The 21,316-nt window shown below is 42.2% G+C and overlaps 1 protein-coding gene across 1 annotated transcript in view; it reads left to right on the top strand.

Moving 5' to 3' along the window:
• FAT4 (FAT atypical cadherin 4) overlaps positions 1 to 20,661 on the top strand; it is a 141,637-nt gene extending 120,976 nt beyond the window's left edge. The window contains exons 12-17 of the mRNA XM_083460323.1: positions 2,563 to 2,648; positions 4,929 to 5,108; positions 9,771 to 9,895; positions 10,796 to 11,016; positions 13,391 to 13,652; positions 17,048 to 20,661. Coding sequence (XP_083316449.1) covers positions 2,563 to 2,648; positions 4,929 to 5,108; positions 9,771 to 9,895; positions 10,796 to 11,016; positions 13,391 to 13,652; positions 17,048 to 18,915 — 2,742 coding nt within the window. The 3' untranslated portion in view covers positions 18,916 to 20,661. The remainder of the gene's footprint in view (positions 1 to 2,562; positions 2,649 to 4,928; positions 5,109 to 9,770; positions 9,896 to 10,795; positions 11,017 to 13,390; positions 13,653 to 17,047) is intronic.
• Positions 20,662 to 21,316: the final 655 nt, after the last annotated feature.

Raw genomic sequence — 21,316 nt, forward strand, 5'->3', positions numbered from 1 at the left:
ATTGCCTTATATTAGACAATGTACATCCCTCCAAATCTTTTGGTGCCACCACCTTACCCTCTCCATTGCTAAGCACCAGTGGACAGGTTTGTGTTTTAATGGGCTACTATGTATTATTAAGGGAAAGATTGTGAGCAGATGCATTTACTTTAAAAAGAAAGAAAGAAAGATCTCTGATTTTAAATTAAGGGAAGCAATGGTCACTGTGATTTTGCAACTAAGCATTCCAGAGTTTTCCATTAACTGGAAGGAATGGGAGCAAATGAAAACTTAGATTTGCTAAATGCAAACAGCCAAGTCAGGATATCTCAGTCAAATATGTTAGTGCAATTTCTCACTCCGTAACACATGAAGGGTGGAACAAATTAAAAAGATTGCCTGTTTGTCAATGTGCACCATCATTCATACACATGGCAAGAGCAAACTACACAAGTATTATTTCCTAAATTAAGTAGCAACGTTTTCAATATTAAATACAGGAGACAGATGGAGAGGAAAGCAAGTATGAACAACACTAAAGGAACTGTGAAATGGAATGACTCCATGCTACCTTATATATGCTGATACAGTATAATTCCTACAAAACACCTTTGGTAATTTAGTCATCAAGAAAGAAGCGACCATCATTTCTGTTTTCAAATCACTGAGTACTTTTTATCTTCAACAAAAATGCCCTGTTCAGTGACTGAGACACATTTTTTGCTTTATTTTTAACCCATTGAAATATATTTCCCATGCTGCATAGTGATTCATACCGCCAAAGATTTGTAGCATCTCCCAGATGGTCTGATTGAGGAGTAGAGAGATTAAATGTCAAGCAGCATAAGAAAAACAGTTCTCTAAGGAGGAAATATTTTTCTCCAGCGACAGATTCTTTGAGGACTCCATGATTTCCAGTACAGGATGCTGTGTCAGCTGCAATGTTGCAGTGTTAGTACCTGCCAATAACCGTTGAGATTATCTGGAAAATTCAAAGCAGACCTCAACAAGCCTACAATTTTTGTTTTTTGTTTTTTAGTATTTTAGTAGAAACTATCTATCCTATTTTACTGGTGGGGAAATCAAGGCAAATATTAATGAAATTGCTTTTCCCACAGTCACACAGTTGGAATTAATTAATCGTGAATTCATTGGGTGAATTCATTAGATAGCACAGCAACGTCTAGCTGTGCAATGAAATTTCCCTGCCCTATCCTTTCTACTTACCACATATACATGCACATTTGCCTACTGAATCTGCTGCAGAGGCTTATGGAACCTCTGGAGCAGATTTAGGGGGTGGGGGAAGGAGAAGGTGTAGGAGTTACATAGTGCAGCAAAACATCATTTCACTAATGTAACTATTCAGCTGGGCGCCGCCCATTGAGTCCATTTTTCAATTAAGCAAAGTTGTGATAATATTCAAGTTGAAATGTCTTTAAATCAGCAAAGGAGACTTCATAAAAGACGTGATGAACTATTTAATAGGCCTCTACAATAATTCCATCTCTAGACTTTTCCTTCTCCCTGTGTTTACAAACCTAAAATGTGAAGGAGGAACTACCTTGATTGAAGTATTTCTGCTGGAGGGGGTGGGGGAGCATTCTGCATGTCAAAAGGGTATAAAATAACTCTACTGGATTTAAAATCTGTCGTTTCCTACAGGACTTCAGAATTTTTATGGAAAGCTGGTAAAAGCATTAACTTGTCAGGTTTGAGATATAGCAAAGTGACACAGTAGAAACTCTCATAACTAAAGAGGTAACAGTAGCAAATTAACTGCTAAAGTCACCAAGCAGGAACATTTGACTATCATTAGAAAGTTGAATTGTATGAAATCAGATCCAAGTAAAATACTGTTTGAAATAACTCTTCCTTCAGATGGCTCTGCCATCTCAGAATATATAGCAATCTATAAATTGATAGAAATTCCTGTACTTCTGTGGCTTTTCCATTTTGAAAAAAAAGGTGAGTACAGGATAGAGGTGTGTAAAATTATCCATACTGTGGAGAGAGTGGTGAGAGAAATGTTTCTTTTCATTCTCTCAAAATACTAGAGCCTGGAACCATCCATTTTGCATTTCAGTCATGGAGTGGGGGAAGAACATGAAACCACTGAACCTAATCCAAGTCCCTGACATAAATCCCACCCTCCCCACAGCAAGCTACTATTAGCCACAGAGAGGGCAAGATATGGGCATCATTTTCACATCTTCTGAGTTAAAACTTACAAACCTCCAAAACTGACTTCAGTGCTCCAGGAGCACAACTTTATCTGACAGCGCCATGGTATCTATGCTGCCAACATACACAGATTTAAGTGCCATGGTTTTCCCCTTCTTCCAAATTCTGCCTTAGTTTTCTAGGAGCAAAGCTGTGCTTATGTCTGTAATATGAAAGTTGCAACTGACAATTAGAGTTCATTTACCTATAAGTATCCGTCCCTCTCCAGTGCATAAAGATATACATGGAAACCTAAGCCACAATATAATTGTTTCACCCCTAAATATTTTTAGTACTCCATGTAATCTAAACTTGATGGGTTGGTATGCGTAAATGATCATCTTAGTGCGATTTTTTCAGGCAGCGTCCTTGACCGTGGACTCCTGCTCAGAGGAACAGGAACCTGGCTACTGCAGTGTTAGCAATGTGGCTTCATCTAGCGACTGGTAAAGAACCTTTCATTTTATCCTTTGGTGATTATGTTCAATAGACCCGCAAAGAATAAAAGAAGCCTTTCTGCAGAAGGAGGCCTATTGATTCTATGGGATTTAATGTATCTTTAGTTCACAGACTGGGCCTCAGCTGAGTCAATTAAGCTACTGAAGAGATATCACTGCGATCTTTTCTACCTCCCTAGTTTCTGAATATAAAAGAGAATAATTAGAAGAAGCATTCAGTGAGAAGTTGGCTGTGATGACATCAGCATCCATGTTATGCAGCTACCGACAATGTAAAACAAGCTATCAAATTTCAGTAAGCCGTTACAAGGTTTACTAGCAAAACACACCATTATATTAAAGAGATGAAATGGATGTATGACTCACTAACTTTCAGGTGAACACTTTGATCTAAGAACAAAGAGAGATTCATGCTTTTGGTGATGGAGGTTTTGTCAGTTTTCAAAAATGCCCTATAGGAGAAATAATCAAGTCAAATTAGTCTGTCCCTCCAGTGCCCTACTAGACTCTGATCCAAAAATGGTAAAAAAGAAAAGGAAAAAAGTTCATGGTTTCATTCAAAAGCAAAGCCTCACGAAACTACACTTGTGTTGACAAGAGCTTTTGGGTAATGTATTTAGCCCCAATCCTAAATTGCATGGCACCCCCCCCCCATCATTTCCCCCATGACATGCAGCGGGGAGCCTGCTCTGTCCATGAAGGCTTGCCACATGATTTCAGAACAGGGTTCTCCATCACTCTGGGAGCCTTAATAATAATAATAATATTAATAATAATAATTTATTTATACCTCACCCATCTGGCTGAGTTTCCCCAGCCACTCTGGGTGGCTCCCAATCGAGTGTTAAAAACAATACAGCATTAAATATTAAAAACTTCCCTAAGCAGGCTGCCTTCAGATGTCTTTTAAAGATAGGATAGCTGCTTATTTCCTTCACATCTGAAGGGAGGGCGTTCCACAGGGTGGGCGCCACTACCGAAAAGGCCCTCTGTCTGGTTCCCTGTAACCTCACTTCTCACAATGAAGGAACCACCAGAAGGCCCTCGGCGCTGGATCTCAGTGTCCGGGCTAAACGATGGGGGTGGAGATGCTCCTACAGGTATACAGACCCTTTAGGGCTTTAAAGGTCAGCACCAACACTTTGAATTGTGCTCGGAAACATACTGGGAGCCAATGCAGATCTCTCAGGACCGGTGTTATGTGGTCCCACTCCCAGTCACCAGTCTAGCTGCCGCATTCTGGATTAATTGCAGTTTCCGGGTCACCTTAAAAGGTAGCCCCACATAGAGCACATTGCAGTAGTCCAAGCGGGAGATAACCAGAGCATGCACCACTCTGGTGAGACAGTCTGCAGGCAAGTAGGGACTTAACCTGCGTACCAGGTGGAGCTGGTAGACAGCCGCCCTGGACACAGAATTAACCTGCACCTCCATGGACAGCTGTGAGTCCAAAATGACTCCCAGGCTGCGCACCTGGTCCTTCAGGGGCACAGTTACCCCATTCAGAACCAGGGAATCCATGTGTGGAATTGGTCCACTGCTACATATATTATGGTGAGCATGGCAGGTTAAGACAAACTAGGGGAGCAGAGCAAAACACACAGTTCCATACCCCTTAACCATCCATAACCTTTTCATTCTGAGCAACATGTAAAGAGGTTCAAATGACTTAGCTATAAGCCACACTAGGCTTTTACATCACATGCAGTATGGTCAGGCCAATAGCCACTTATGGTGGAGCTACATCTTATTTAAAAAAAGGATGCAATGGCATCCTCATGTTTAGTTACACTCTGCATATTGCTTAGCTGAGGCATAGGAAAACTCAGCCCTCCAGATGTTTTGGGACTACAACTCCCATCATCCATAGCTAACAGGACCAGTGGTCAGGGATGATGGGAGTTGTAGTCCTGAAACATCTGGAGGGCCAAGTTTGCCTTTGACTGGCTTAGCTCATATTGCCCAGACCCAGATGTCATTACAAGGTCTTTTCCTGCCCCCACCACACCCTCAGGAACAATAATCTGTTCTATGTGCATCATATATGGTGCTTTCTGTATAAGGCATGCTAAGGGCTTTGCAGCAGTACAACATGTGGAGTTGTCAAAATGAGACTTCTGATTGTAACAAAGTAATTGTGCTATCTAAAACATGCCTACTCAGAAGTAAGTTCCTCTTAGTTAGAGGATTGCAGCCTTATACTAGGATCCTATTGTTAAGTAAGCCCCTCTGAGTTCATTGTTTGTTCTTTGTCTCCCCCACCTTCAGGACTTTAGACGTGCAGCCAAACAGAGTCACCATTGGAGGTATCAGAGCCCTGGAGCCAATACTTCAAAGGAAGGGACAGCTGGAAAGTCACGATTTTGTGGGTTGCATAATGGAATTTGCAGTCAATGGACGTCCCTTAGAACCCAGCCAGGCTTTGGCAGCTGAAGGAATCTTGGATCAGTATGTGTTTTACGTAATATCAGAATAACAATTGACTGTTTTGTGAGCCTCACGTGTCTGAAAATTCACGTATGTTACCCATGAATGCTCTGATACAGCAAGGGAAACGTGCATGAGGAGACAGCGCCTACATGCCGATTCTCTTGCTGGGTTGCAAATTGTGTCGTAGACCAAACGCTCCTTCTCTGTTGAAATGTGTATTTGACTAGAGGAACCTGAGGGTTCTCTTTATTTGCACCACACTGCATGGATAATTCTCCACCCATATTACAAAGTTTATGCGAATGCCGCTCCCCAAGATTTTATATGTATTGTTATGCATGATGTAAGGGGCCCATCATGTTGTTGCTTGTTCCTAAGCACCACTAGGAAGAGAAGTCAATGAAGTCTGACATACACAAAGATGGTGAAAGAGTTGAAGGGTATGCACTCAGCAGCAGAGCACATGTTTGCATGCAGAAGGTCCCAGGTTCCATTCTTGATACCTCTAGGCAGTGGCGTAGCGTGGGGGGTGCAGGGGGGGCCGGCCGCACCGGGCGCAACATCTGGGGTTAGGGCAAATCCACAGGTTAGGGGGCACAACTCCACAGGTTAGGGGGCGCAAATCCATGGGTTAGGGGGCGCAAATTACTTGCCTTGCCCCGGGTGCTGACAACCCACGCTACGCCACTGCCTCTAGGTCAGGGGTCTGCAACCTTTAAGACAAAAAGAGCCACTTGGACCGAAGAAAAAAAAACTGGGAGCCGCAAAACCATTGCGACATTTAAAACAGTGGGGAGTGTCGAGGCACACAATGCGCCTCCTCCCCTCACTAGTATCCGCCCCGGAGCCGCAGCAAAAGTGTAAAAGAGCCACATGCGGCTCCGGAGCCGCAGGTTGCTGACCCCTGCTCTAGGTAGAGCTGAAAATGGCCCCCACATGAAAACTTGATGAGCCACTGCTAATCAGTGCAGATAATCCTAAGCTAGGTGGACCAATGGGCTGAATAGAAGGCCATCAATGGGTAGTCATGATGGTGGCTACACTTCCTCTGGCATCGCATGCGGTGTGCTTCTGTATACTGCTTGCTGGGGAGAGGGCTATCATGTTCATTCTATGCTTGTGCGCTTCCCATAGACCTCCAGTTGGTCACTGTGAAAATGCTGGACTGGATAGGCCTTTGGTCTGATCCAGCAGGACTCTTCTTAATGTTCTCATGACTCATAAGAAGGCACCTTTCCTATGAACAGACATACAGATCAGCAACAGTATGCTATAAAGTCCACCAGCAGATGTTCTAGATCTAGAAAAGCACCATTCTTTAACATTTGTCTGCATTGTTATATCCAGTGCATTAAACGCCCTCCGTATGGTCCAAGTGTCTGTTATCTCACTTTTCCTCTCAGATGTCAAGGCAGTTCCCCGTACCATCTCCCCCTGTGAACACTGCTTCAAAATGATTGATTAACTGAACCTGTTGTTTCTTCCATCCCACTGTTTGAACTTAGGGGTGGAATAAGAGGATGTCCTGAGCGGTTAGCTCATCTCTCTGCTTTTCATGGTCTCAGCTTGTGGCATAAGATTTCCTGAAGCTCTGTAGCACAGAGATCAACATCAATTACAATTTCACAGACAGCCAAACATTGGACCTTCACCAGTGAAGGATAGATGTGTATATTGTTGTTGTTTTTTATCTCTTGTCCACCAGGATTCTTTATTTAATGTCTTGGAGAGTTGCACAGAGAAAAGTGGTTTCAGGCTTCCTTTCAGATTGACTTGGCAGACAGTAAAGTAAAAATCATACTGCTCTAAATTCAATGGACAGCTCAAGTTTATTCCACTCTGGTTACTTTCCGCATTATATTTTCAGGCTGTGTGAAATGCGGTTATTGCAACTAAATGGCTCTGGAATCTCTTTTGTGTCTCAGTGTTAACATGTGCTGCTGGGACCCAGAGGTTCACAAGTGGACAGTGTCTAGTATGAAGCTATAAAACTGAAGATTGTGTGTGTGTGTGTGTGTGTGTGTGTGAGAGAGAGAGAGAGAGAGAGAGAGAGAGAGAGAGAGAGAGAGAGAGATTTGGTCTATCTGGATAATCAAGCATAATATTCTCATGAGGCAAATTTACTTGATTTTAAGCAGCATAAGAGAAACATTCAGGAACAGTCACATCCTGCCAGGTGGATGTTGGTAAATGTGATATTTAATGAATAACTAAAAGCTGGTTTAAAAACAACAGAGTTTCATGGCACTTTTAAAGACTCGCAGATTTATCATGACATAAGGTGCCATCAGAGTCTTTGGCTGAAACACACTAAGGGCTTCTTCACACTTTTGCTTGCTATCTATTTACATTGGATTGTGTACTGATTCATTCCCAGAGTCTCTAGAGCTTTTCTTGTTTTTCCCTGGCTGTGCCTTGGGATCATCTGATCTTCTTACCCACTGAATTGGAAGCTCAGTAAGCAAAACCTCTGTTGAGATTTTCTGAGCATCTGATAAGATCCAATTCAGCTGGTAAGATCAGGGTTTCACAAGGCAAAGCTGTGGAACAATGAGAAGACACAATATAATCAAAATACAGATCAAGGGGATGAGCCCTAGCGTGGCTACCCTGCTACACACTAAACCATAGGTAGAATATAGTAATCTCTATGATGAAATGTGTATTTCATCATTAAACTGAAGGAGTACTATTTTAAAATTAAGTTATGTCGGGAGTGGAGTTTATCTTTTTTTAAGAAAAAGGAAAAAACAGGGCTACATTTTTCATTTTGAAAAGTTTTAGCCTGGTTTCCTTTATGCATTAGGGTAGTTACTTGGAAACTGTTTTACTCTGAGTGCCTCTTGTTCAGGGATAACATTTAAGGTTACCATTCTGTGCACTTTTCACTTGGGCGCACACTTCATTGAATATACAGTGGGACTTACTTCCGCTGAGGCTGTAAATGACCAGTCTCATGGGTGTAAGTCAACAATCCCTCAATGGAAAGCACCTTCCTCATACTTGGAATATTAAAGGCAGGAAGCAGCGAACATTTTGCAGCATTTTAACTTCACACTTCAGAGAAAGGTGTTGGGATGATGTATGGTTGAGACGGTGTGACTTGAGTTAAAGGGTTTATGTTTCTTCAAGTAGTTGTGCCCATTCCTGCTTGAGGGTGTGAGGAATGTGGGGGGGGGGAGTTGGTTTTTGAAGCAGGGTTGCATTTTATAAACCCATTAATTTATCCTGAAATTAAATTTCAAATTAAAATATAGGCATCAATCCAAATACGTCCCCTCCTAGCTTATATTCCTAACCAGCTTGCTTGGAAAAGAGAGAGAAAATGAAGTAGTAAAGACTTGACAAAAACACAGCCAAGAATGGCCAATAGGAAGTCATTCTTCCTTGCCCTACATTAAGGTGACAAGCCACTGTCTGCCACAATCTCCATGAAGGATACAGAGCATGCACTCTTGTCATAAGACAGAAATAGACTGCATGCCAGCTCAGAGGGCACAGCCTCTCTCAACATCCTGGCATTGTTGCTCAGCCCCAGTGCTTGGCCCCTGGTGCTTTGTTACCCTTCCTTCCTCCCTCCCTTTGTGTGAAAACATAAGAAGAGCCTGCAGGATCAGGCCCATGGCCCCTCCAATCCAGCATCCAGTTCTCACAGCAGCCAACCAGCTGCCTATGCGAAGCTTCCAAGCAGGATCCGAACACAAGAGACCTCTCCCCCAATGCAGTTTCCAGCATATCATCACTGAGCTATCCTCTCCCTTTGGCACAGCTTGCTCTCAGGGACAGCAGGTTCGTCCAAAAGATATGTGGCATATCAATGAAGCATCCTGGGTGTCAATGGACTAAAACTGTTGGTAAAGGTGGGATGCGAGTGGCTCTGTGGTCTAAACCACTGAGCCTCTTGAGCTTGCCGATCAGAAGGTTGGTAGTTTGAATCCCTGTGATGGAATGAGCTCCCGTAGCTCTGTCCCAGCTTCTGCCAACCTAGCAGTTTGAAAGCATGCCAGTTCAAGTAGATAAATAGGTACCATTGCGGCAGGAAGGTAAATGGAGTTTCTGTGCATTCTGCTTTCCATCACGGTGTTTTGTTGCATCAGAAGCTGTTTAGTCATGCTCATCACTTGACCCAGAAAACTGTCTGTGGACAAACACCGGCTCCCTTAGCCTGGAAGCTCCCTCGCCTTTGACAGGACCTTTACCTTACCTTTACCTGTTGTATAGAGCAGTGGAGCTCCTCTTCTGACAGCAGTGTTTCTGCTGCTCGCCTGAATGGGGTGGGGTGACAATGGAGTTGGACTTCACCAACAGGAGGACCATTGCCAATTTGGCATCCCTGACAGTGCAACTGTGTAGCTCCAACTTTGCCACTGCCCCACCCAAGCTCAGTCAAGGTAAGGAGCAGAGATATTAGTATTGAGAGGATGGCTCTACCTCATCACGTTTGATGCTGCTAGACACATGAAATGAAAAAATAAATGTTTATCATTTCTGGTTCTAACTCCTTCTCAGCAAGGAAGCTCAATGGGTCAGCTTGAGCGACCCACTGTCTCACAGGGCTATTATGGAGAAAGACAAGGGAGATCCTGTGTGGTGTCCTGGTCTCTGGGGTGGGAAGAATTTAAGAAATAAGCAAGCAATGAAACTATTGTTATTTATTTTATTTTATTTTTGCTTGTTCAGGTGTCCTAGGCTGGAAGGAACTTGTGCTATTAACCCTTGCCAACATGGTGGCACTTGTGTGGATCAGTGGTCTTGGCAGCAGTGTCACTGCAAAGAAGGACTGACTGGAAAACACTGTGAAAAATGTAAACAGAGTGTTTCTTTGCCCCCACCCCTTCTGCTTTTAACCTACATTTACATCTCCCATAAACATCTTTGTGTTTTCTGCTTTGCACATGGAAGAAATATGTAATGATTGAATTCATTATAACAGTAATTATGAAGCAAAATATCATGCTGGCCAGCTCCACAAGGGACCAGCAAATTGCAACAGAAACACGTTTAAAAAGTAGGAATCCATCTATTAAACCCAGCCAGCCACTTTCTATTGCCTTAATATATTTTTTAATTCTTAATTGCAACTAGGGTTGTTTTTGTTTTCACTTGAAGGCTGTTGGGTATGAAATAGAATGGAATTGGGGAAATTGTTGGAAAGGAAACTAGTTTTTATAACCAATTAAAAACCAGACACATTTTCTCAACATGGTCTGCTGGTCAATTCAGTTCTCATTCCCAATTCATACAATACAATACAATACAATACAATACAATACAATACAATACAATACAATACAATACAACTCACATTACTCTTCATTTTGCAGTGCAATTCTCCAACCAAATAAGGTGTGCAAAAATGCATATAAAAGTGTGCATACAAATGCATATATTCATGAAAATAGCATTAATATGCATTATATCAGGGGGGGACTTTGAAAAAACATGGACAATACTGTAACTTGCATACAAAAATGTGCAGAATTAGAAGAAAATTGCTAATTGGTTTTCATGAGGGATTTAAAAATGTTGGATAACTGAACTTAAGATTGGAAAAGTTAGAAACTGAGAAACCAAAACTGACAATTTTTTCCTTCATTACCTGCTAGTTTTTTATTTATGATCTCTTCATTCTTTATCTGTGGTGGGAGACAGAATTGTGAATGATGAATTATTACATTTTTTCACACTTTACTTCTTTATTCTAGATGTTACGGCTGATACTGCCTTGTCATTAGAAGGCAAAGGTCGCCTTGACTACCACATAAGCCAGAAAAGGAAATGGGAATACATGATGAGACGTAGCATTGACAACACCATTTTGGAGCCTCAGAGTAGCATGGAGAGTATAGAAGTCAAATTCAGGACAAGGAGTAAAAGCGGAGTTTTAATTCACATTCAGGAAAGCAGCAATTATACTACTGTGAAGGTAAGGCCGAGTGGATTTGATTGGGCAGCTTGCTATGGTCTTCATTTCTCCTGAATTTGCCCCAGTCTTTTACTTTAGAAATACCAGAGTGTTGACTAGTGCTGGGCACTACTCCAGCTATCAAAAGGGCTGAATGATTTTGCTTCTAATCAGCTTTGTCTAGACTCCAAGTACTGACTATTTGAATGGCAGCCGGAAGAATGTTTGTTGCATATGTTCTTAATGAAACATTGCACGCTAGAGTGAAATCTTTTCTCCGATTAACTTTTCCCTCCTCATTCAGACCTCCTATAAAATGTGACCACCAAGCTCAGATTTAGAACTCTTGGATTTTTTAAAGGCATAGTAGCACACACAACCCAGTCCTCAGATCAATTAAGGCAAAGTCCTTGGTTTTAACCAGCTACAATCCTATTGATCACAGGTGAGGAACCTGTGGCCTCCCAAATGTTATAGACTCCAGTGTCCATTAGCCATAACCAACATGACCAATGGTCAGAGGTATTGGAAGATGGAGTCTAATACCATTTGAAGGGCTAGTGGTTCCCCACTCCTGACAGATACGCCATTGAACTGAGTGGCGTTTACTTGTACCAGACACTTGGGCTTCATTAAAGCCACAGTTACAGCTGGCTCCCACAAGGATGCTGAAGAATCATTGGGCTTGTTCCCACATTGCACTGAACAGGTACAAGATATTTCTACACGTTTGCAAGTGTTTGTGTAAAATGGTGTACGCTTGTGCAACTGTTGTGTACATGGGCCTAGAGGCTGTGCACACATTGACTGGTGCATGCGAATTAATTGTACAGCTCAAGTACTTGTGTACACAGATTGCATATTCTCTTAATGCAGCATGTGAACGTCACTATTACGATATAGGGAAATGGATTTCAGAGTATTCTGCTGTATCTTTTGCACGAGAGAAAGCAGTGGAGTCGATTCTTAGGGCTGACTCTGCCAATTTAGCCCTAACGCTAAATGAGTGAAACCGTAGTGCTGGCAAACCTCTTGGATGGTTACAAGATCCAAGTTTTCATGACTCCTTTAATTATTTCCATTTTCTCCCTAGCCTATAAGTCTCTCCAGTGTAAGACCACAATTCTGTGCTTCAGCCAGCATTAATTTATCAGTTGTATCTGGCTTCTCAGTACCTACATTTTCCAATGCAAAAGCTTGCACTAGCAAGTTATCAGGATATTATCACATAATTTGCAATTACTTCTGCTTTTTTCTTTAAGCAGACAATGGCAACATGGTCTTTTATTTGCATTTTCTTGGTCAGTGGATACCATCACTATAGAAATCCTGCAAGGGCAGAGGTCAGACCTTTTCCCACAGTGTGGCATGGGAGGCAAAAAAATGGAGACATCACAAGTGGATGAGGAGCAATTCAAGCTCAGGCACCAGTGGCCTTTATCTGGCTACCTGGAACAGTGCACATATGAAGTTCTGCTCTGCTATTCCACAGATGTGCAGAATGCATTTCCACTCAGTCAGGTGGCAAGGCAAGGACCCCAGCACCTGTCAGCCAAACATCAAGAAGCCATAGCCTTTGACCAACACTGGCTGTTGTGCAGGCTGTTTGTAACCAGAGAGCCCCAAAGTCTATGTGGCTACAGTCCTGCATCCTCAGCAATTTTTGTTTGTGTTGCCTTGTGTACAGAAGACAATTTTAAAATGTGTGGTTCAGTTTTTTGAGAGTCATGTGCTGTCTGTAAGGAGTGACTCTGTGTAAACTGCTAGCATGGATGTGAAAGCTGTGAAATCACGCTTTCAGCCCAAGAGATGGGTGCTTCTTATCTGTCACCTATATATGTATAAACTTTATGAAGGTTGGAGTATCTGCATCCCATCAAATCTTGCATGTTCTTGCCAGTGCTTCTTAGCTGATTAACATGTAACATAAAAGGAAATACACAGGGGCCTTTTAAGCCTGTATCGTTGCAGTTTCTGTTGTGCTTCTATCAGGCTGCACAAAACATGCAATTTCTTTATGACCTTGTTTGCACATCACGGGAAGCCCAACTATAGCTTGGTGCAAAAGCACAAGCATGTGGCCTCCAAAGGAGGAGATCATAGCCCCCTCATTCCTTCTTGGTCATTTTGCTGATGCACCATGTAAAGTTAAGCCATCGCTTGCTTAGTATGTTGACCAAATCTGGCCTTGTGGTTTAGCTCTTTCCATACAAACTATGAGCCACACAAGCCTTTGATTTAGTGTGACGTGTGACTTAGGCATTTTCTTTGGCTGAAATTCCTACATTGCAGGGGGTTGGACTAGATGACCCTTGAGGTTACTTCAGACACTACAGTTCTATAGTTCTGTGATTTTTAAATACATATATATTTATATATATATATTTTCTTGTAGATCAAAGGTGGCAAAGTACAGTATATCTCTGATGCTGGAGTTGGTGGAAAGGTGGAACGCAGCATTCCTGAAGCTTATGTTTCTGATGGCCACTGGCATACCTTCTTCGTTGAGAAGAATGGGAGCTCCACAATATTAACAGTCGACAAGACCTACAGTAGAGACGTCCTGCATGTTACACAAGATTTTGGAGGACTAAATGTCCTTATGATTTCACTTGGCGGAATCCCACCTAACCATGCCCCTAGAAGCAGCAATCCAGGTAAGATGGAAAGCCATACGTATGAGCAGTATCACAAATAGTTGGGTATCATTAGGTAGGCATCATTTTGTAATACACAGCCAACAGGGCAAGCTTCAGAGTTTAGCAACACAGAAGGATTGCAGGATCGATTAGGCTATTTAAGGGTTAGATCAGGAGCTGTGTCCTAAACCATATATCACTGATCCAATTTTTCATTGTTCTCTACAGTGCATATGGCACAACTGTAGTTCCAGAGCACATAAGGTCAGTTGCATCAGTCCCAGTGCCCACATAACCTCTGAGCAATGGTAGCATCTTGCTATAAGCTATAAGTCTTGGCACTCCTCTTGTAATGGCATTGCTGCCTACTTAAAATCCTAGTAGCACAATGCTCCACTCAACTTGCTGTTTGCATGTTATGGCCTCTGCTGCAGGGATTGCAACCTCTTGTTGTTCATATCAACTAAATCAGAGCCACACATGAACAGAAACAGTCACATTTACGGATTAAATCAGCAGTTTGGGTTTAGTGTTCATGCTTGGAATTCTTTTTTTTATTCTTTTTTTAATGGAAGTGATTTTTAAATACAGACACCCAGACTAGTTCAGCAGTAAGGAGTGATGTTTCAGAGAGAGCTCTTTATAAAAAAAAAAGAATCTAACTTAAAGGATTATCACCAGATAGAATAACCTTGCCTGTTGTAAATTCACACTTCACATTTTTCACCGTATCCAACGAAAACAACGAGATCCAAATTGCCTCGTTTGGTATGAGATGTGGTGTGAATGAAATCACAGTTAGGGCATTCACTGCTCCTGACCTATTGCTGCATATTGATTATGAAGTCAAAATCATAGTATGTGTATTGACAGGAAGTCTGCTAGGACCAAAGGTGATGGGAAGAGAGGAGGAAATGGATCATTTAACTAAAATGACTGATGTGGACGTTGACAAGTTACAGGAGTCTGGCCTGAACTAGGGATGCATGCTCCAAAACCATTTTTTCATACAGTGTTTTCTTAATATTGGATTACACTGCTTGTGACATGCCAAAGATTTATGAAGGAAGGTATAAAACTCTGTGTGAACTTCTATGTTCAAGATATCTGAAGAATCAGGAAAGCAAAAATAAATATGTAACAAATTTTAGAGATGTACAACTAATGGAGCAAAACACACAATCCAATGAAAATATATCCTGGGCATTTTTCCTGCTCCATAATACTATAGTAACCAATTTTTTATATCAAGCTGCTGCTCCCTGGAGCTATTTGAAATACCTTCTGAAATGCAGAGATGCAATATTTCATTTTATTCATAGAAAGGAAAGAAAGAATGGTTTGTAATTCAACTGGCATTTGATTTTTCAACTTCAAAGGAAGAACTCCAAATGAAAGATTTCTCCCCCTTTTATATGTCTGCAGAAGATGTCATTTCTAACATAAATTCATTCAACAAAGTCTGTGTCAGAATCTTCAGCTACTATCCACAATAAACAAAACACTGCTCCAAAGCAGCACAAACCCCCTTGACAATCAAAAAACAATGGAAGGATGACATCGGCTATAAAATTAACCCCACTGCAGTCTCATTAAAGTGCATTGCACTGTTTCTTCTTGTTTTTGTTTAGTCGTTTAGTCATGTCCAACTCTTCGTGACCTCATGGACCACAGCACGCCAGGCACTCCTGTCTTCCATTACCTCCCGCAGTTTGGTCAAACTCATGCTGGTAGCTTCGAGAACACTATCCAGCCATCTCGTCCTCTGTCGTCCCCTTCTCCTTGTGCCCTCCATCTTTCCCAACATCAGGGTCTTTTCCAGGGAGTCTTCTCTTCTCACGAGGTAGCCAAAGTATTGGAGCCTCAGCTTCACGATCTCTCCTTCCAGTGAGCACTCAGGGCTGATTTCCTTAAGAATGGAGAGGTTTGATCTTCTTGCAGTCCATGGGACTCTCAAGAGTCTTCTCCAGCACCATGTTTGTGGTTTAAGAACTGTAGTCCTGATGCCTTTGTTTTCCAGTTATGCACAGAAACAGTGATATGGGGGGTGGGGGGGAGAGTGAGTTGTGGAAGTAATACATTTCATCGGATGGTCGGTAGGTCACAATACATTTTCATGTTCTCCGGCTACTGTCACGAAAATCTCCAGTTGAATTTCAAAGTTCAGATGTAATCTGGTCACTGGCTGACAGAAATGTGCCCATTTGCAAGTGCCCTTTTTTAGCCCGTGGGGGTTTCTTTTCATCAGTTTTATTTCCTGGCTTCTGAAGGCAGTCAACCATCAAGCAGAAAATGTGCATGAAGAGACTCGGTGATCTGTTGCAAAATGTAGCAAAAGTTTTAGAAACTCTGGGCAATAATGCAATCCTAAATAAACTTATCTGGAATTTTAGAGGGCAAAAGGGGGAATCGTGGTGTAACTGTACAACAAAGCAAAAGTAAAGATGTGAGCCATTCAAATGTATCAGTTTTAAGTCGAGTGGGAGAGAGGGAGTCCAACAGGAGATTCTTCAGTGGGAGAGATGGAGGCTACAGTCCTATACCCAATATGCCACATTGAACTCAACAGAACCTATATTCAAGTAGCCATGGGTGTGCTTACCTCTGCCTTTGAAATTAATGTGACTTTCCAAAGTGCTTAGAGTTACTTAGACTAATTAAATTGTTATTTATTTAAAACTGTTCTCACTCCGTGATATTTTGTCCAATAATTGTTTCATAAGTGAACTTATCAGCAATTGTGGATTTTATCAGCAATTTCTAAGCAAGTGGGCTGTGACTCAGATACTCAGTAGGCAACATGTAAACACTTGAGTCTCGCCTCCTCTTTCCATTCCAGCATATCCAAATGAAAGACAATTTTAAACCTCAAAAGGGAAGCAAAGACTGGCCTTATATTTTAGTAGTGAATACTGCTGCTTTGAACATAATGGTGACACTCCAAGTGTGTGCAGATGCGAAGCACTGAAAATAATAATAATAATAATAATACAACCCCTGAAAATATGAACCCATTTCTTACAAAAGCCATGTTGCTGGTTTACTGCAATGGGTTCTATTCCCAACCACCACTGACATGAATAAAGCTTTAAAGTAGGCATGTTTGGTGGACTGTCCATGTACTTTTGTTGGTGCTATGTTGTAGAGAACAAGTGGTATTCACTCATTGATTCATACCTGGTTTATATTGCTCCCTTGCTCCCTCTGATTAAAGTATTTATTTGCTTACAGTATTTATACCCTGCCCTTCAGCAGCTTTCGAAAATCAGTACTAAGATGGTCATAATATAAAAGGACATGTCACACAAAGAAAAGAAAAAAAAGAACTGGGAAGGAGGAGGGGGAAGTTAACGTCCATTAAACAAGCTAATCTCCTTCAGTTTCCTTATTATTATTTCTTTCTGTTTTCTTAGATTTTGATGGCTGCATTGCCTACTTTAAGTATGGGGACGAAAGTCTTCCCTTCACCGGAAAGCACAGTCTCGCCACCATCTCTAAAACGGACCCCTCTGTGAAGATTGGCTGCCGAGGGCCCAACATCTGTGCCAGCAGTCCCTGCGGGGGCGAATTAATGTGCATTAACCAGTGGTATACATACAAGTGTGTGCTGCCCGGAGCCTGCGCCTCCAACCCTTGCCAGAATGGTGGCAGCTGTGAACCTGGAGAAAGGTCTGGATTTACCTGCATCTGCCCAGAATCTTACACTGGGAGAACGTGTGACACAGTGGTGGCTTGCCTTGGCATCATGTGTGCCCATGGGAAAGTGTGCAAGGGAGAGGCGAATGGAGCCTATGTCTGTGTCCCACAGACTTACCCAGCTGAGCTCTCCTTGCCCCTCTGGGCTGTTCCTGCCATTGTTGGTAGCTGTGCTACTGTGCTGGCCTTGCTGGTGCTGAGCTTGATCCTGTGCAATCAGTGCAAGGGAAAGAAGGCCAAGGCACCCAAAGAGGAGAAGAAAGCAAAGGAGAAGAAAAAGAAGGGGAGTGAGAATGATGCTTTTGATGACCCCGATAACATCCCACCCTACGGCGATGATATGACAATCAGGAAGCAGCCTGAAGGAAACCCGAAGCCTGATATAATTGAGAGGGAAAACCCTTACCTCATCTTTGATGAGACGGATATCCCGCACAACACAGAGACTATTCCCAGTGCTCCTCTAGCTTCTCCTGAGCCTGAGATAGAGCACTATGACATTGACAACGCAAGCAGCATAGCGCCTTCGGACGCAGACATCATTCAGCACTATAAGCAGTTCCGGAGTCACACGCCGAAATTCTCAATCCAAAGGCATAGTCCTTTGGGGTTTGCAAGGCAGTCGCCTATGCCCCTGGGGGCAAGCAGCTTAACATACCAGCCTTCGTACGGTCAAGGCCTAAGGACCAGTTCCTTAAGTCACTCTGCATGTGCGACACCCAACCACCTTTCTCGTCACAGCCCTGCTCCGTTTTCCAAATCGTCGACTTTCTACAGAAACAGCCCTGCAAGGGACATGCATCTTTCCATAAGAGAAGGGAGCTCTTTGGAAATGCACAACGATGTCTGCCAGACAGGCATTTTTAACTACCCCACTCGACTAGGGAGAAGAAGCAAGAGCCCTCAGATGATGGTAACTCATAGTTCCAGGCCCGGAAGCCGCTTAAAGCAACCCATAGGACAGATTCCGCTGGAGAGTGGTCCTCCGGTGGGACTTTCCATTGAAGAGGTGGAGAGGCTTAACACCCCGCGTCCTAGAAATCCAAGCATCTGCAGCGCTGACCATGGAAGGTCTTCTTCTGAGGAGGACTGCAGAAGGCCACTGTCCAGAACAAGGAATCCAGCTGATGGCATTCCAGCACCGGAATCATCATCTGACAGTGATTCCCACGACTCTTTTACATGTTCTGAGATGGAGTATGACAGGGAAAAGCCCATGGTGTACACCTCCAGAATGCCCAAATTATCTCAAGTTAATGAGTCAGATGCAGATGATGAAGACAATTATGGGGCTAGGTTGAAGCCCAGGAGATACCCAGGCCGAAGAGGAGAGGGTGGTGGGCCTGTGGGTGCACAAGCAACTGCACCCAGTGTTCATGAGAGTACGTCGCCTTTAAGACTTGGGCAGCAAGGAGGGAATTTCAACTGGGACAACCTTTTGAACTGGGGCCCAGGATTTGGGCATTATGTGGATGTTTTTAAAGATCTGGCATCTCTCCCAGAAAAGGCAACCACAAATGTAAATGAAGAGAGCAAAAATGGTACAACACAACCCAAAGATGGGGAAGCCGAACAGTATGTATAGAACTCCATACTGACATTGTCAAAATGCAAAAGCACGAAACTTTCAAGCCATTCTATCGTTGTAGATAAGAGAAGGGCAGATTTTTAATAAAGACAACATTTTTTTTTTACCCAGGGCCAGTAGTTAGGACACATTTTTTTTAAAAAAAATAATCATTATTATGCTGCTGAAAAGGACAAATACATCTTTTTTGTTTAATTTAATTGAGATCAGTTGAATTTGTTTTTCTCTGCATGCATTATATTTCCAAACAAGGTATCTGGCATGCAGCATTTGGAAAGAATTTTCTGTATTCCATGTTTGGTTTGTGATTTTTTAAATTAATAGTGATTGGTTCTAAATATGGACCCAAGACTGTTTATTGTGGAAAGCGTGTTTGTATCCGATTTTAATAAGTTGTTCTGAAATGCAAGAATATCAAGTATGTTATTTTTGTCGGGAGATATTTGAAGCAATTCTGCAAAGGCTGGTGAAGAAACAATGCTATCAGGTTCTCTCAGAAAACCTATTTCCTGTAAACCGCAGTTGCTCAGATCTGGATACTTTAAGGAACGATAAGCTTGAGTGATGGCTATATTATCTTTCTCAATACAAAGGGTGCTAGAACCAGCTCAAGCTCATCAGCACTTTAGGGTTTTTTATTATTATATTTGACAAAGTTGTGTGAGAACTTCTGAATCTTCTGTCCTTATTTCCTCCAAGCAACAGTATTTCTAGCTAGTATGGAAACCAAGTTGACGTTATCAAATTGAACAAATAATAGAATCGGTAGAAGAGGGAGTGGGTACAGTGCGAGGTGAGGTTGGTAGACGGAACTCCACTGGTTTCAAATGAAACTCAGCTCTGTATGGTCTTGGCAACTATTCAATATCAGCGTTTCAGTTTTGCCATCTATGAAAATGGGAGGGGGCTCTTTCAAAAATTACAAACCTACCTCACAGGGGGCCGTTGTGAGGACTACTTGCCTATAAAACGTTGTTTAAAAGCCATAAAGCACTAACTATTATTGTAAGCACTGCCTTCCCTACCAGATCCTGGAGTGACCTTTTCCTACATCACAACGTTTACTACGACTGAAGTGTTCGACATAAAAATATTTATTGGGGGGAAATCATTGCACTCTTGGATCAGAAGAACATGCATTTAACAGGTCCTTAAGTATGAAAGATGCACACATTGTATGAGTTATACATGGCACCAGTCTGCTTTTCTTTTAAAAAAGGGGAAAGTAGGAAACATGCGTACAGGCTCTATGCATTGCTGATACAATGCGCGTGTGTTCTGTGCTCAACTACCCATACCCAAGTACAAACTGTATCATAAGAAGGGACCCTGAGAAATGTCTAAAAACTCCAAGTCATGGTAGGTGACTGTTCTAAATCCCCCTCATTTTGAATTTGCTTTGTGTAAACAAACCCTGTGTTTCCATGCAGCTCCTATAGTACTGTTTAAAAATTAAAAAATAAATGTTTTCTGTGTGCGGGGGGAGGTGTTGCTGTTTCTCTCCCTTTCTCACCCGTTTTTGTTTTAGCTAAACTATGTTTTTGGTATCAATATTTTCCTATACTGAATACTTTTCTTACTTTCAGGGAAAGTAAGAAAAATGCTTTTCTTCTTTTCTCCCCCTTTTTTTTACATTTGTTACTTATGTAACACCCATATTTTTCACATTTTGATAAAAATTGTAACATACCGTATGCTTTCTACGTGTAAATGCCAATAATAGAATTAAAATATTTATTTAAACTGTCTTGTGTGCAGTGATGGGAACAAGGAGTTACGCCTCAACTACTACTTGATCTGCCACTCTTCATTTTGCCAGGTTGTTGCTGTTTTCCCCCACCAGGGAAAATATATTCTTAGTTGGGTCTACAGCTTGGAGCACGGATAGAGTGAGAGAACATGAATGACCCTGTAACTGGGAACAGGTTAAAAATGGCCACAGGGCTTACACAGAGCTTACACAGAGAATGGTGGCACAAAGGGCAAGGATCCAGACTTTTGGCTAATACAGTCACCCAGCTGTTACGTTGGGAAAACAGTGGTGGATTTAACACAAGCTCAGACCCACCATGCCGTGGGCTAATGCAACTGGCCATCATTGTCACTCTGGATATGTAACAGGCATGCCAGCCCCTAAGGGCTGGACATTGAAGAAACAAAAAAGGCCCTGACTTTTTGGTGGCGGAAGGATATACAGCAGGGGCTCCAGAGTTAACCTTTGTGTTCAGGCAGGTTCACACAAGTATATTCAAATTGGATGGGAGACCATGTGTTGAGAGTCCTGTATTACAGTGGATTGGACTAGATGGCTCTTGGGTCTTCCAACTTTGTGATTCTACTGACAGATGCAAACCAGCCATACAGGTTCATCTAGATCTGGAGTGAATAGACTCCATCC

This window comes from Podarcis liolepis, assembly GCF_965112155.1.
Source record: "Podarcis liolepis genome assembly, chromosome: 9".
In the NCBI taxonomy this organism is placed as follows: domain Eukaryota; kingdom Metazoa; phylum Chordata; class Lepidosauria; order Squamata; family Lacertidae; genus Podarcis; species Podarcis liolepis.